This window comes from Garra rufa, chromosome 23 (genome assembly GCF_049309525.1).
Source record: "Garra rufa chromosome 23, GarRuf1.0, whole genome shotgun sequence".
Taxonomy (NCBI): Eukaryota; Metazoa; Chordata; class Actinopteri; order Cypriniformes; family Cyprinidae; genus Garra; species Garra rufa.
In genome coordinates, this window is record NC_133383.1 from 38,139,370 (window position 1) to 38,155,399 (window position 16,030).

At 37.2% G+C, this 16,030-nt stretch overlaps 1 protein-coding gene across 4 annotated transcripts in view; it reads left to right on the forward strand.

Annotated features, from left to right (window-relative positions):
• Positions 1–16,030, forward strand: part of LOC141299214 (uncharacterized protein KIAA1958) — a 33,475-nt gene that overhangs the window by 1,344 nt on the left and 16,101 nt on the right. For all 4 annotated transcript variants that reach the window (XM_073829564.1, XM_073829561.1, XM_073829562.1 and 1 more), the window contains exon 2: positions 4,062–5,109. In XM_073829564.1, coding sequence (XP_073685665.1) covers positions 4,062–5,109 — 1,048 coding nt within the window. The remainder of the gene's footprint in view (positions 1–4,061; positions 5,110–16,030) is intronic.

The following is a 16,030-nucleotide window of genomic DNA, read 5'->3' on the forward strand; positions in this document are numbered from 1 at the left end:
AGTTGAGAGTGGCTCTTGAAAGACCAGCACCACATCCTCTTGTAGCACTCTTTCAAAAATATATTTTCCAGAATCTGGCAGTAAGCTTTAAGAGTTCATTTTGGTCCATCTCTGCAAGACTGACATTTCAGGATAGGAGATGGACTAAAACTGAAGAAGACCCAACATTTACTGCCAGATTCTGGAGGATAAACTGGAAAGAATGCTACAAGAGCATGTGGTGCTGGTCCTTCAAGAGCCACTCTCAACTCATCTGTCTATAAAGCCTATAAAAAACAGTCTCCGTGTATTTCACAACTCTTCAGAATGTTATTCTTATTAAGTTAGGTTAATTTTTTAGGATTGTTTACCCAAGCAAAGTCTCTGAGACACATTGCACTTCTAGAGACTCAAGGTAGGTTGCAGTTCTGGAAAACGGTGGCGCTGGAGACTAAATGGTTCCTGATGGTTTCATATCTAATTCTTAACATTAATTCTTACTTTTTTTGCAACTAACATGCATCTTTTCTCCTCCACCTGTTTTTTCTGACAATGCAGACGCAACAAGTGTGTTTCTGTCCGGTGGTCATGCCTTAACTTTGCAAATTCCAGTATTGCATTAGTATTGCATCCTCATGGGCATTTAATAGTTTTTGACTTTTCAGTCTGAGGTAAATCTCTTTTTTGGCTCATTTTATCTGTAAAAGAAAATGTACCTAATAATTCTGCACACCTGAATATAAGGAGTTTTTCACTTCCAGCCTTCATGGACAATTATATATCACTTATAAATAATTAAATACAAAATGAATAGTAGTTATTAAGAAAAAAATATGACCACAATATCAACGTGCCTAATAATCATGCACACAGTGTATTCATAAGGTTCACCTTAGCCTTTTTATTTAAAAAGATAGTGTATTTTAATAATATTTTAGCCTAACATTTTAAGATTAAGGCGAGACTGGAGGTGAATAGGGTAAAAAAAATGAACTAATAGTTATGACCTTACTTACCCAGTTGATTGATTACATTGAGAATTGCAAACATTTTTTATATTACAAGTTTTCTATAATTTTACGTTTAAATATGCAAATAAGGCATTATTTAATAAAATATGCACTAATTTTCATACATTTCTAGTACAAAAATCTAAACACTGGATGAGGTCAGTTTCAAAATTCTTGTACATATTAGAGTCAAAAGTTTTTACAGAGGGTATTTTTTTCTCATTTTGTCACTCCATAATTCAGAAAAACCTTAGAACAGACAGGAAACACTATATTTTTTATCGTTTGAGGAGTAAAATGCTGTATAAATTATTAAAAATCAAGCAAATTATATATGAACAAATCCCTCTGTAAAAACCTTCAGGATATAGACAGGAATAAAAATGTAAAGTTTGGTGTGTGTAAGTGCTACTGAAGTGGAGATTTATGGCTCAGTGTAGGAGAAAAAACTCATTTTGAGAAAACTGCCTTTAAAAATATGTATTGTAATTAAAATCTGCTGACACAAATAGATAAAGTGCTATAAAAGAATCATTTAACAGTGTCTTTTGGATGTTTTCTTTCCACTAGTCGGAAAAACACTATGAAAAACCGAAAAGCCCAAAATCTCAAATTTGACAGGTGCATGAAAAAACAGCATTTTTGCCTGCAGTGTCTCCCCTTAAAGTAAAATGTTGCTTGAAAATGTACATGAACATTGTATAATTTGATGTCACTTTATGTAATGTTGACATAAAATCAAATCACCAAGTGTATTTTCTAAATGCATCTTAATGATGCTGTTGTGAAAAATTCATGATTGTGTTTTGTTTTTGTTTTTGCTTTAAAATTTATCATAATATACATTTTTCGATGAAACAAAAAAATTCTCCCGTCATTTTGTCCGCTTAAATTTCTGTCCTTTCTAATAGCGTGTTTTTACGATACACAATCAGCCATATTGGCAGCGCTGAATGTAAACAATGCTACTAATCCGAATGAAACTTGCATATTTTGCTGATTATTGCTTCTGAAAATGATCAATTATTGTCATGTTTTGGGCTGTACTGATCAGTCAGACCAGGAAAAACATTTGGGGTACTACAGACTGCCAAAAGTTAAAACAAATCAAGGTGAAGAGTGCAAAAAAACTGCCGTTTGTGGTTTGGTCAAACTAAACCAGGATTTCCAGGGCAAGAATCTTGACAACATCTGGTTTGTTCTTATCATTTCTGGTCAGGTAGGTGAAATATTAGGCTAATAACTGCCTTCATCCAGTCAACAATCATTGGAAGCATAACCCCTTTATGAAGTTGTTTAATAGAAAACCTGTTAACATTTGTTTATGGTCTTATTTTGTTAGTAAAATCAAGTCCTGGCCTAAATTATTTAAAAAATATATATATTATGTTATTAAATTAAACTAGGTTCCAGCTGCCATTTAATATTGAATTTAAGTTTATCCTATACAAAAACCATTTGTATTGACAATTTTAATTTTATGACGCTATGGTTAATATCATAATATCACTTTATTTTATTGTAAAGGAGTAGCTGATCGCTAAGAAAAGTATCTAATGGATAAAATAAGGTTGGTAATGTTATACAATACAAACCTGTTCATCTCTGAAAATGCTTTTAGTTTGCTTTTTATTAAATAAATTAATATAACAAGTAATATTATCAGCATAATAATTCATAATTAAAGTGAAAAGGGGATTTCTTTTTATTTGAAAAGATGCATGTGACAACTAATTATAATTACCACTAATTATTATCCTAACAATTTAAGATAAAAGTGCAAATTTTAATTTAAAATTTAGCATAATTACACTCCGGTCAAGATTAATAATGTTTTTAAAGAAGTCTCTTCTGCTCATCAAGCCTGCATTTATTTGATCCAAAGTACAGCAAAAACAGTAAGATTTTGTAATATTTTTATATTTTTTAAAATGACTGTTTTCTATTTGAATATTTTATATTTATTCCTGTGATCAAAGCTACATTTTCAGCATCTTTAGTTTTAGTGTCACGTGGTCTGAAATCATTCTAATATTCTGATTTGCTGCAGAAACATGTATTAACATTATCAATATTTAAAACAGCTGAGTACCTTTTTCAGAATTCTTTGAGTAGAAAGATCCAAAGAGCAGCATTTATCTGAAGTAAAAAGATTTTGTAACATTATACACTAATTCATTCTTTTATTGATTCAAAGCATCCTTGATAAATCAAAAGTGATGATAAAGACATTTATAATGTTACAAAAAGATTTCTATTTCAGATAAATGCTGTTCTTTTGAACTTTCTATTCATCAAAGAAACCTGAAGAATTCCACTCAGCTGTTTTTAACATGATAATAATACTAATAATATTTGATGCAACAAATCAGAATATTAGAATGATTACTGAAGGGTCATGTGAGTGAAATAATGATGCTAAAAATGCAGCTTTGAAATAACAGGAATAAATTGCTTTTCAAAATATATTTTCAAAAAGCAGTTTAAAGAGTAAAAATATTTCTAAAGTATAGCGTTTTGGCTGTACTTGAATCAAATAAATGCAGCCTTGGAAAGCAGAAGAGACTTTTTTTTTTCAAAAGCAATAAAAATCTTACTATACGAAAACTTTTGACTGGTAGTTTAGTTTATACGCCAACCGTTTGTTTAAAAACATAATGGAAGTAAAACTGATTTTAGCAAGTAAGTTTAATATATGCAAAAACCATTTGTATGGAAAATGAATGATTAATTTAATACCATAAAATCACAGTACTTTATTGTGAAGGAGTAGAAAAGTAAAGTAATCTACTGGAAGATATAATGTTGATATGCATAAGTGTTCACCTGTGAAAATGCTTTTTCACTTTTATATTTTAAAAGATATTATCTTTTTCAATGTAACAACTTATATATTAAAAAAAGATTGAAAAGATGATTAAAAATGTAACAAATACCTTATTTTTCAAAATGCATCTTAATGGTCTTATTGTGAATCCTACAGAAGTAAAACTGGTTGCAGCTGCCATTTTATGTTTTCAAGTTTATCATACATGCATTGCACTGAAAAACAAACCATTTTTATCATCCCAGGGGAGGAGGCTCAACATGGAGGACTGCTTGCACACATCCTCTGACAACCTGGCTAAACTGGTGAAATGGGCCCACAGTCACGGCACGATCTGCACCTTGATCCCCAACCTCAAACACATGCTGAACGAGGGCTCTCACGGGACCCTGACGGCCCTGTGGGGCTGCAGCGCCGGTCACGCCTACCACTGGCCCCTAAACACCACCTGCAAAAAGGGAAACAAGGAACGCAACCAAGAAAGCCGAAGCATCAACACAGAGAGCATGATTCAGGCGGTCGCCGTCATGCAGAACACCTCCGAGCGCTTCCTCAGCAGTGGCGTGAAAAACAAGGGCGATTCTGGCCAGGGAGATTCCAGTCAAATCCACGACTCGTGTGATATTTCCAACTGCAGCGAACCCTCTGAGATGGACGACAACGGCGAGGAGTACAACAGCCACCTCTACGACATCGTCTGCGAGTCCTCGGCTACCGACGAAGACGGCGACTCGGAATTCAACCACACAGCGAACATCACACACAGGAAAAGATCTGGAAAAGGACCGGGAACCGAGGACAGCACTGATCTGGCCTTAAAGAAAATCAAACAAGAGAGAGGCGAAGACTATTACAGTGTTGCCAATCCTCAAATGCCTAGTAGCTCAGACGGGAATCGCTCCATTGGAGGCGTTACGCAGTCGCCCAAGCCAAATCTTCAGAACCGACCATCGTCCAGATCTTCGATGTCCCAGAAGCCTTCCTCTGTAGATGGGGACTCTATGGCGGTGTCTTCGTCTCCGTTGGACAACTCCCCTTCGTCTATGATCAAACCCTTGCGGGCGCCTTTCCACGTTACTCAGAACAAAATGCACGTGAACTCGAACCCAGCTTGCAGTCAGAGTATGGCGACCTTGCCCCATACGGGAAGGATTGACGCTATGGGGGTGCTGCACAGGGACGAGTATCCCAGGTCTTCTTTGTCTTATGGAGAGGCTTCCATGGGTGTAAACCCTGAAATGGATCTTCTGGGAGCGCAGGCAATTAATACAGAAACTCGAACGGACAACACAGGTAAAGACCCTTTTCTGCACGAAAGTCATGGAGTTTGTGATTGGGAATGTTGTTGGTTGAGTCACACTTAAAATTTCTGGATGTCATTGCATTGGATAACACAATATCATATGCAAATGACATCTGCAAACAAATCCTTTTCTCAGGATGTCTCAGAATTAACAAATTGGTCATACAGTTGGTCAAAAGTTTACATACCCCTTTCAGAATCTGCAAAATGTTAATTATTTTACCAAAATGAGAGGATTCAAACAAAGTGCATGTTATTTTTTATTTAGTACTGGCCTGTATAAGATATTTCACATAGAAGATGTTTACATAGTCCACAAGAGAAAATAAAAATGGCCCTGTTCAAAAGTTTACATACACTTGATTCTTAATACTGTGTTGTTGCCTGAATGGTCCACAGATGTTTTTTTGTTTAGTGGTAGTTGTTCATGGGTCTCTTGTTTGTCATGAACAGTTAAACTGCCTGCTGTTCCCACAAATTCTGTGGTTAACCGGTATTTTTGTGTATTTGAAACCTTTTCAACAGTGACTGTATGATTTTGAGATCCATCTTTTCACACTGAGGACAACTGAAGGACTCATATGCAACTATTACAGAAGGTTCAAACACTCACTGATGCTCCAGAAAGAAAAACAATGCATTAAGAGCTGGGGCTGAAAACTTTCCAACAGATTGGAGATGTGTACATTTTTCTTATTTTGCCTAAATGTCATATTTTTTCATTCAGTACTTCAGTCATTTTTATAAACTCCACTACCATTTTTTTCTTGTGGACTATATGTAAACATCTTTTATGTGAAAAATCGTATTCAGGTCAGTACTAAAAAAACAATAACATGCATTTTGTATGATCCATCTTATTTTGGTAAAAAAAAAATTTTTTTTGCAGATTCTAAAAGGAGGATGTAAACTTTTCAACTGTTCAGTTGTAGCAGCCTGTTGCTGGGGCAGTTACATGATGCTCAGGTCCATGTTACCCAAGAAGGTCATGTCTTTCTTTCTTCAGTCAAAAATAAATGAAGGTTTTTGAGGAAAACATTCCATGATTTTTCTCCATTTAGTGGACTTCACTGAGAGCCAACAGGTTGAAGGTCCAAACTGCAGTTTCAGGGCAGCTTCAAAAGCTCTACACAATCCCAGCTGAAGAATAAGGGTCTTATCTAACGAAACGAAAAAAAAAGTAGGACGATTTTGAAGTTGGAGGAATAAAAGAGTTTTGGGAGTTTTTCCACCTACCCTAACTGTCTTGAACTGTCTACAACAAAGTAACATAATACTTGAAAATAATATTCAAGACACTAATTTTTTTTTTAAAGTAGAGATATTTACTGACTGGTGTAACCTAATAAAAAGTAAAAAAACAAAAAAACAAAACATATATACACCCAAGCCCCAAATTATTCATACCCCGGGCAAATTCTGACTTAAAGTTACTTTTATTAAACCAGCAAGTTTTTTTTTTTTTTTGACCGGAAATGACACAGGCTTCTCCCTAACGATAATAAGATGATGTATAAGATGCATCATTGTGGGAAAAAAATATTTCTCATCTTTTATTTACATTTGAACAAAAAGTGTCATGTCCAAAATTATTCATACCCTTCTCAACAATCAATAGAAAAGCCTTTATTGGCTATTACAGCAATCAAACGCTTCCTATAATTGCTGACCAGCTTTTTGCATGTCTCCACTGGTATTTTTGCCCATTCATCTTTAGTGATGAGCTCCAACTCTTTCAGGTTGGAGGGTCTCCTTGCCATCACCCTGATCTTTAGCTCCCTCCACAGATTCTCAATTGGATTTAAGTCAGGACTCTGGCTGGGCCACTGCAAAACGTTAATGTTTTTGTCTGCTAACCATTTCTTCACCACTTTTGCTGTGTGTTTTGGGTGGTTGTCGTGCTGAAATGTCCACTGGTGCTCAAGGCCAAGTTTCTCTGCAGACTGCCTGATGTTGTTGTTGAGAATTTTGATGTATTGCTCCTTTTTCATGGTGCCGTTTACTGTGATTAGGTTCCCTGGTCCATCGGCTGAAAAACACCCCCAAAACATTAGGTTCCCACCACCGTGTTTGACAGTGGGGATGGTGTTCTTAGGGTTGAAGGCTTCTCCTTTTTTACGCCAAATGAAGGCTACATCATTGTGGCCAAACAGTTCAATTTTTGTTTCATCTGACCATAAAACAGAAGACCAGAAGTCTTCTTCTCTGTCCAGATGAGCATTTGCAAAGGCCAAGTGGGCTTTTGTGTGCCTTACCTGTAGAAGTGGTGTCCTCCTTGGTCTGCGTCTGTGGAACCCAGTGGTGTTCAGTGTCTGTTGGACTGTCTGTCCTGAGATGTTGCCACCAGCAGAGCCCAGATTCATCAGGATGGTCTTGGTGGTGATCCTTGGATTCTTTTTTTACCTCTCTCACTATCCTCCTGGCCAGCACAGGTGTCACCTTTGGCTATCAGACCTAGTCCTCTGAGATTTTTCACAGTGCAGAACGTCTTGTACTTTTTAATAATACTTTGCACTGTAGCCACTGAAGCTTCAAAACACTTAGATATGGTCTTATAGCCCTTTCCTGACTTGTGTGCAGCCACAATGCGCAGCCGCAGGTCCTCAGTGAGCTCCTTTGTCTTAGCCATGACTGTCCACAAACCAACAGCAGAGAGCTTCTGTTTTTCACCTGTTGAGTTGATTAAAACAGCTGTTCCCAATGAATCAGGGTAATTAGGATGCTTTAGAACAGCTTGGACTATTTGGAATGGTATAGAACTTTGGATTTCCCCACAGACTGTGACAGTTTGCAAAGGGTCACTTTTTGTTTAAATGTAAATAAAAGCTGACAAATATTTTTTTCCCACAATGAAGCCTCTTGTACATTGTCTTATTATCTTTTGGGAGAAGCCTGTGTCATTTCTGGTAAAAAAAAACTCGAATAAAAGTAACTTTAAGTCAGAATTTGCCTAGGGTATGAATAATTTTGTCCTTGACTGTGTATATATATGTATGTGTGTGTGTGTGTGTGTGTGTGTGTGTGTGTGTGTGTGTGTGTGTGTGTGTGTCATTTAACATAGAGAGAGGAAAAAAAAAAACCATTAAAAAATAACCGTGAATAATAAAACCAACAGGAAAACACAGAGTACATTTTTAAGAACTTGTTCTTAACAAAAAAGATTTTCTAATTTATTTTGCACTCTTATTTGCAACACCTATTGTTTAATTATTTGAATCTTCTTTTTATGTTTTGCTGAATAGCATGATTCTGCAATATGTCAAGATAAATGACACTTGGATTAATATTTTGTTATCTAATGCAATGATATACAGTACATGTTGGAGCAACTGTATAGTGTTTGAATTCATATTATTCGGTGTCTATTGAGCCTTTGTTTGCTTAAAACAAACAAAACCTTTTAATGATCTCAGAGTGAATGTGCTATAAATAATATTAAAAATGGAATTCCAATGTTGCTCAATCATTCAGAGCTTCAGAGGCAAAGCTGGCGCCTCATGAAATGTGCATTCAGTTTGCTTTGAACATCGCTGCATGCAAATTAAATGCTTCTGTATAATTATTTAATCATGCAAGGCACTTTTGTGGCTAACAGTGATCACACGCTGAATGAAAATCAAATCATTTGAACCGGAAACATCTTAAATAGCCTGAAATAGCTAAAAATCCAAACTGATAATGTACTTACATAGAAATAGCAAACAAACCCAGAGGGTTTGTATATTGTGCATGTGTTTGTGTGAGTGTGCCTTTGGTGAAGTGCTGCCTCATATTGGTTTTCTTAATTACATTTATGACGTTGTCTCAGTCAAGGCCATAAATTAGATTTATCACACCACAGAAGTGTAACCCAACACTACACAATGGAAATGTAACAGACAGGGTGTTGCTTAAACCTTAGATATGATTCAAGCCTGGCAAAAAAGAAGAATGCTGCATTCAAGCACTGATTTAAGATGGGAGTGAACATTTGCTATTTCTGGAAATATACTCACCCTCAGGCCATCAAAGATGTAGATGAGTTTGTTTCTTCATAGAAACATTTGGAGAAATGTAGCATTGCATCACTTACTCACCAATGGATCATCTGCAGTGAATGGGTGCCGTTAGAATGATTTTGATATGAGGGGACAACAGGAGATGAACTTTTTTTGATATCTCCAAATCTGATGAAGAAACAAACTCATCTGTATCTTGGATGGCCTAAGGATGAGTCAATTTTAGCAAATTTTCATTTTTGGATGAACTATTCCTTTAATAAGGAATAAGAATGACTGCATTATGGATGACACAGCTTTATGTAAATATGAAAGCAGTATATTAGTGCTACTTGTTCAGTTAAATGAAATGCATAAATGCAACATAATTCTTAAACATTTTATGACAGTTTTATGACACCTAAATGTTTAAAATTTAACATTTGCATCAGGACTAGATGGATAATTTTACATTGGCGATAACTGGATATGTGGAAATATAGATTCACTGACAGAGACACGTTAGAAACTAAGGCTGTATTTTTTGTAATATCACACATCTATGTAGGTTTTTTTTTGTACAAAAATGACTTATTTCAAAGTACGACAGGGTTTTAGTGCAATGTTAAAAAATGAAAAAATCTACAATTATGAGATTAAAGTCTTAATATTTTGAGAATAAAGTCGAAATGTTTTGAGAATAAAGTCGTAGCAATTAAAGTTATAATATTTTGGGCATATAGCCTGCACATACAAATGGCCCAGATTGCCAAGCCACAGGAATTTATTTGAATATATGTGGATTTATTAACAGAAATCATACCATGTGTTATACTTGCATAGACAGTATGCTTGGAAATAATATTTCATGTCTTCGATTCTTTTCTGGCAGCTCTGCACTAGCCACCCAATAATAGCAATAAGCTTTGTGCTTTTGGTACTTCTAAAGGAGCAGTGTGTAGATTTTTGCAGCATCTAGTGGTGAGGTTGTGAATTGCAACCAACGGCTCCCGTCCACCGCTCACCCCTCCCTTTACAGAAGCTACGGTGGCCCACACGGGATTAAGATGTCGTCCTTTTAGACCGCAAAGAGTAATGAGGTTTCTTTTAAAACGTAAATTAAGGAATTATATTTATTAAAACGATGTTATTGTGAATATTACAGTTACTTGTTCATCATTGTGTCAGTGTTTTTCTGCTAGAACAACAGTGATGAAACGCGATCTGTAGAGCAGTTTGTCCGTTTAGCGCTACTGTAGAAACAATACGGCGACTTCCATGTGAGGGTATGTAGATATAAACTGATAATTTTAAGGTAATAAAAACATAATGGTTCATTAAGTAAGGTCTTAATACACCCCATAGTAGAAAACATAGTTATGTATACTATATTGCATTTCTGTCTAGAGATCATCTTAAATATTACACATTGCACCTTTAATGTTAAACAAAATCTCAGCTTTCAAAATCTGTCACTTTTATGATGAAACACAAACAAATTAAAGAACGTGAAAAACACATTATTGCAAGTCTTGCAATAATGTTTTTCACACTCTTTAATGTGACGGGACAGATGCCTTTATTCACGTGAATCAATTTGTTTCATCAAATTATTTTCTTTGTGAAACTGTCCCCGCCTACTCCGCAAAAACGTCTTGTACAGGTGCTGGTCATATAATTAGAATATCTTCAAAAAGTTGATTTATTTCACTAATTCCATTCAAGAAGTGAAACTTGTATAATGTATATGTTCATTCCACACAGACTGATATATTTCAAGTGTTTATTTCTTTTAATTTTGATGATTATAACTGACAACTAATGAAAACCCCAATTCAGTATCTCAGAAAATTAGAATATTGTGAAAAGGTTGAGTATTGAAGACACCTGGTGCCACACTCTAATCAGCTAATTAACTCAAAACACCTGCAAAGGTCTTTAAATGGTCTCTCAGTCTAGTTCTGTAGGCTACACAATCATGGGGAAGACTGCTGATTTGACAGTTGTCCAAAAGACGACCATTGGTCACGACACAAAAGGTCATTGCAAAAGAGGCTGGCTGTTCACAGAGCTCTGTGTCCAAGCACATTAATAGAGAGGCGAAGAGAAGAAAAAGATGTGGTAGAAAAAAGTGTACAAGCAATAGGGATAACCGCACCCTGGAGAGAATTGTGAAACAAAACCCATTCAAAAATGTGGGGGAGATTCACAAAGAGTGGACTGCAGCTGGAGTCAGTGCTTCAAGAACCACTATACACACAGACGTATGCAAGACATGGGTTTCAGCTGTCGCATTCCTTGTGTCAAGCCACTCTTGAACAACAGACAACGTCAGAAGCGTCTCGCCTGGGCTAAAGACAAAAAGGACTGGACTGCTGCTGAGTGATCCAAAGTTATGTTCTCTGATGAAAGTAAATTTTGCATTTCCTTTGGAAATCAGGGTCCCAGAGTCTGGAGGAAGAGAGGAGAGGCACAGAATCCATGTTGCTTGAGGTCCAGTGTAAAGTTTCCACAGTCAGTGACGGTTTGGGGTGCCATGTCATCTGCTGGTGTTGGTCCACTGTGTTTTCTGAGGTCCAAGGTCAACGCAGCTGTATACATTTACATTTATTCATTTACATTTATTCATTTGGCTGACGCTTTTATCCAAAGCGACTTACAATTGGGGAGAACAGCAAGCGATTCATCCTAAGAGACAGATCGAAGCGGGAAGTGCTCGAAAATACCATACATCAGGCATTGTTATATGAGTACATGCTATAAAGACAAGATCAAGAAAGATTTTTATTTTTTATTTTTTTTAATTGGGTCAGATAGATTTGAAAAAGATGGGTTTTTAGCAGTCGTTTGAAAACTGTTAAGGAGGCAGCATTCCGGATAGGTGTGGGAAGAACGTTCCACCAGGCAGGAACAGTGACCGAGAATGTTCTGGAAAGTGATTTCGTGCCTCTCTGTGGTGGTACAATGAGGCGTCTTTCACTAGAGGATCTCAGACTTCTGGAAGGAGTGTAGATGTGTAGTAGTGAACGGAGGTAGGCAGGTGAAGAGCTGGTGACTGTCCTATATGCCAGCATCAGTGTCTTGAATTTGATGCGTGCTGTAACCGGTAGCCAGTGCAGGGATATAAAGAGAGGTGAGACATGGGCCTTTGTGGGCTCATTGAAGACCAGCCGTGCTGCTGCATTCTGAATCATTTGTAGAGGCCTGATTGTACATGCTGGAAGACCAGCTAAAAGAGCATTGCAGTAGTCCAGCCTAGAAATAACCAGGGCCTGGACGAGGAGTTGTGCAGCATGCTCTGTTAGGAAGGGCCTGATCTTTCTGATGTTGTACAACGCAAACCTGCAAGATCAAGCAGTTTTAGCAATGTGGTCTTTGAAAGTTAATTTGTCATCAAAGATTACACCAAGATTTCTGGCTGAAGTCGATGGGGTAATTGTTGATGAACCTAACTGGATGGTGAAATCATTGTGTAGAGTTGGAGTGGCAGGAAAGACAAGGAGCTCAGTCTTTGCCAGATTGAGCTGTAGATGGTGCTCCTTCATCCATGCAGAGATATCCGCCAGGCAACCTGAGATCCGTGCGGCTACCGATGGATCGTCTGGTTTGAATGAAAGACAGAGCTGTGTGTCATCAGCATAGCAATGGTAGGAAAAGCCATGTGCCTGTATGATGGGACCCAGAGATGTAGTGTATATGGAGAAGAGGAGAGGTCCAAGAACTGATCCCTGAGGAACCCCAGTGACCAGTTGATGAGTTTTAGATACCTCACCTCCCCAGGCCACTCTGAAAGACCTACCAGAGAGGTACGATTTGAACCAGCGAAGTGGTGTCCCTGTGATGCCCAGCGATGAGAGGGTCGACAGGAGGATCTGGTGATTCACCGTGTCAAAAGCTGCAGATAGGTCCAACAAAATAAGTACTGATGATTTGGAATCAGCTTTTGCAGTCCGCAAGGCTTCAGTGACAGACAGTAGTGCAGTCTCAGTTGAGTGACCACTCCTGAAACCTGACTGGTTAGCATCCAATAGGTTGTTCTGTGAGAGAAATAAAGATAGCTGGTTGAAGACAGCTCGTTCCAGTGTTTTTGCTATGAATGGAAGGAGGGAGACATGTCTGTAGTTGTCAATGAGTGAAGTGTTAAGTGTAGGTTTTTTGAGCAGTGGGGTTACCCGGGCCTGCTTAAATGTAGTGGGGAAAGTGCCTGTGAGAAGAGATGTGTTGATGATGTGTGTTAGCGCTGGTAGGATTGTGGGAGAGATTGCTTGGAGAAGGTGTGTGGGGATAGGATCTAAGGGACATATCGTCGGATGGCTGGAGAGGAAAAGTTTGGATACTTCTTCCTCAGAATGGGGACAGAAGGAGAAGAGGGGAGTTTTGGTTGTGGGTGTGGTCGATTTTAGTTCCTGTAAGTGTGGAGCTGAGAACTGACTACTGATAGATGTAGTTTTGTGTGTAAAGAATGTGGCGAAATCATCAGCTGTTATAGAAGTGATTGTAGGAGGTGGAGGGGGACAGAGCAGTGAGTTAAAAGTTTTGAAAAGATTCCGTGCGTCCGCAGCATTGTTGATCTTGTTGTGGAAATAAGAAGATTTGGCAGTATGGACATGAGTAGAGAAAGATGAAAGCAGAGACCGATACATACTCAAGTCAGATGGGTCTTTAGATTTGTGCCATTTTCTCTCGGCTGCCCTGAGTTTGGACCGATGCTCACGAAGAACATCGGATAGCCAAGGGTTTGAAGGAGTAGCCCGTGCTGGCCTGGAGGAGAGAGGGCATAAATCATCTAGACAAGAAGTATAAAATATTTTGACTTTATTCCCGTAATATTTTGACTTTACTCTCGTAATCTTAGATTAAAAATAAATAAATTTATGCCATCATACACAATAACTAGAACAAATTATTCAAGAATCTTTTGTTGCTGAAAATGTTTAATTTCATAATAACCATGTAATGTTAAAAGTTTTCCTCAGTTTAAAGGATTAGTTCACTTCCAGAATAAAAATGTCCTGATAATTCACTCACCCCCTTGTCATCCAAGATGTTCATGTCTTTCTTTCTTCAGTCGAAAAGAAATTAAGGTTTTTGAGAAAAACATTCCTGGATTTTTCTCCATATAGTGGACTTCAGTGGGGATCAATGGGTTGTAGGTTCAAATTGCAGTTTCAGTGCAACTTCAAAGGAATAAGGGTCTTACCTAGTGTAACAATCTGCCGTTTTCTTAAAACAATAAAAATGTATATATTTTTAACCACAAATGCTCGTCTTGCACTAGCTCTGCAATGCATCTATATCTTCACGCATTATGTAGGAAAGTTGGAAAAGTCATTAGTTCTTAGTTAGTTCTTCATCTGTGTTCTCTGGTTCAAAACGGTAGGAAAGGGTTAAAACTAGGGATGCGCCGAATGTTCGGCAACCAAAATTAATAAGTGAATAGGCTGAATAAATTATACTCAAACGCGATCAAATAGAGGCGCGCACTAACACAGCAAAGATGTCAGCCGTTTGGAAGCTTTTAAAACTGTCTGAGAAAGACGCAAAAATCATTACAAGCACCGACAGAGAGAGACTGTTTAGAACCGCATTGCATGTCGGCCAGAGAAAGGAGTGGTTGTTTCTGGTTACTGTAAACCATTAGTAAATAAACCACAGAATGATATGTTAATCTGACAGCTCTGCACAAGCTCTTTAGCCAGGGTTCAAAGTCCAAAGTGCAAGGGAAATCTGTGTGATGAGAATCATTCATAAATCTGCTGCTGCCAGCAAAAAAAAAGTTGTACTGAGGTCTTCTTGTGGGTTTCCGCCAAAATAAAAGTCAACATTCATAAATGTTAGTATTGTAATTTTACTGTTGTTCTGTAAAATAAAATAAAAAAGACAAAATTAATGATAACAGTCATTACAACAGCTCTATTAGTACATTTACTATAACATTCACCTTCGCTCAGCAAGCCTGCATTTATTTGTACATTAAAAACACATGCTTGATTCAAGAAGGAGGTCTTAAAAATGGCCAAAGAATATGATTTTACAAACTCATTAATTTTAGGATAAATTGTGCTTTGTTGGTAGGCTACAATGTCTACTAGAATGTTAAAAATGTTCTGTGTTGAGTAAATATTTAAATTATTATTGTTATTTTTTTAAAGCAAGACAAAGCTGAAAAAGCACATTTTTGCAATGGTGAAAAAAACTGGCAAACATACATGGGGGAAAAAACATGTTCGGTAACCATGTATAATTTTGTTCGGCTTCAGCTTCTGCCAAGAATTTTTATTTTGGTGCATCCCTAGTGAAAACTCCAGATGAAGACAAAATCATCCGACATTGTTGTTTTACCTTTTTTTTTGTAAAGGGTGTTTGACTTTCTTTCCATGTTTACTTTGTAAACACTGGGTTATTACTTTTGCCTACGTCACATGAGTATGACTACCTAATGCGTGAAGTCAAGCTGGTGCAAGATGAGCATTTGTGATTAAAAAGTTTTTTTTTTTTGGAAAATGACTGATTGTTTCCCTAGATAAAACCCTCATTCCTCAACTGGGATCATGTAGAGCTCTTTAAAGCTTCACTGAAACTGCAATTTGGACCTTCAACCTGTTGATCCCCATTGAAGTCCACTATATGGAGAAAAATCCTGGAATGTTTTCCTCGAAAACCTTCATTTCTTTTCGACTGAAGAAAGAAAGACATGAACATCTTGGATGACAAGTGGGTAAATTATCAGGAAATTTATTCCAGGGGTGAACTAATCCTTTAAATAAGTTAACTGAACATTAATATTTTAGGGCCGGTGCCCTGGGGCCTCCAACTGAGAGGCCTTACAGCTTAAAACAGGTGAAACAAAAATAAATCAAATGCTCATGTTTATGGTGGGACTTCTGTTTATCATTATGAAATTTCTGCTAACAGTTGCGAGAAGAGAGGGTCA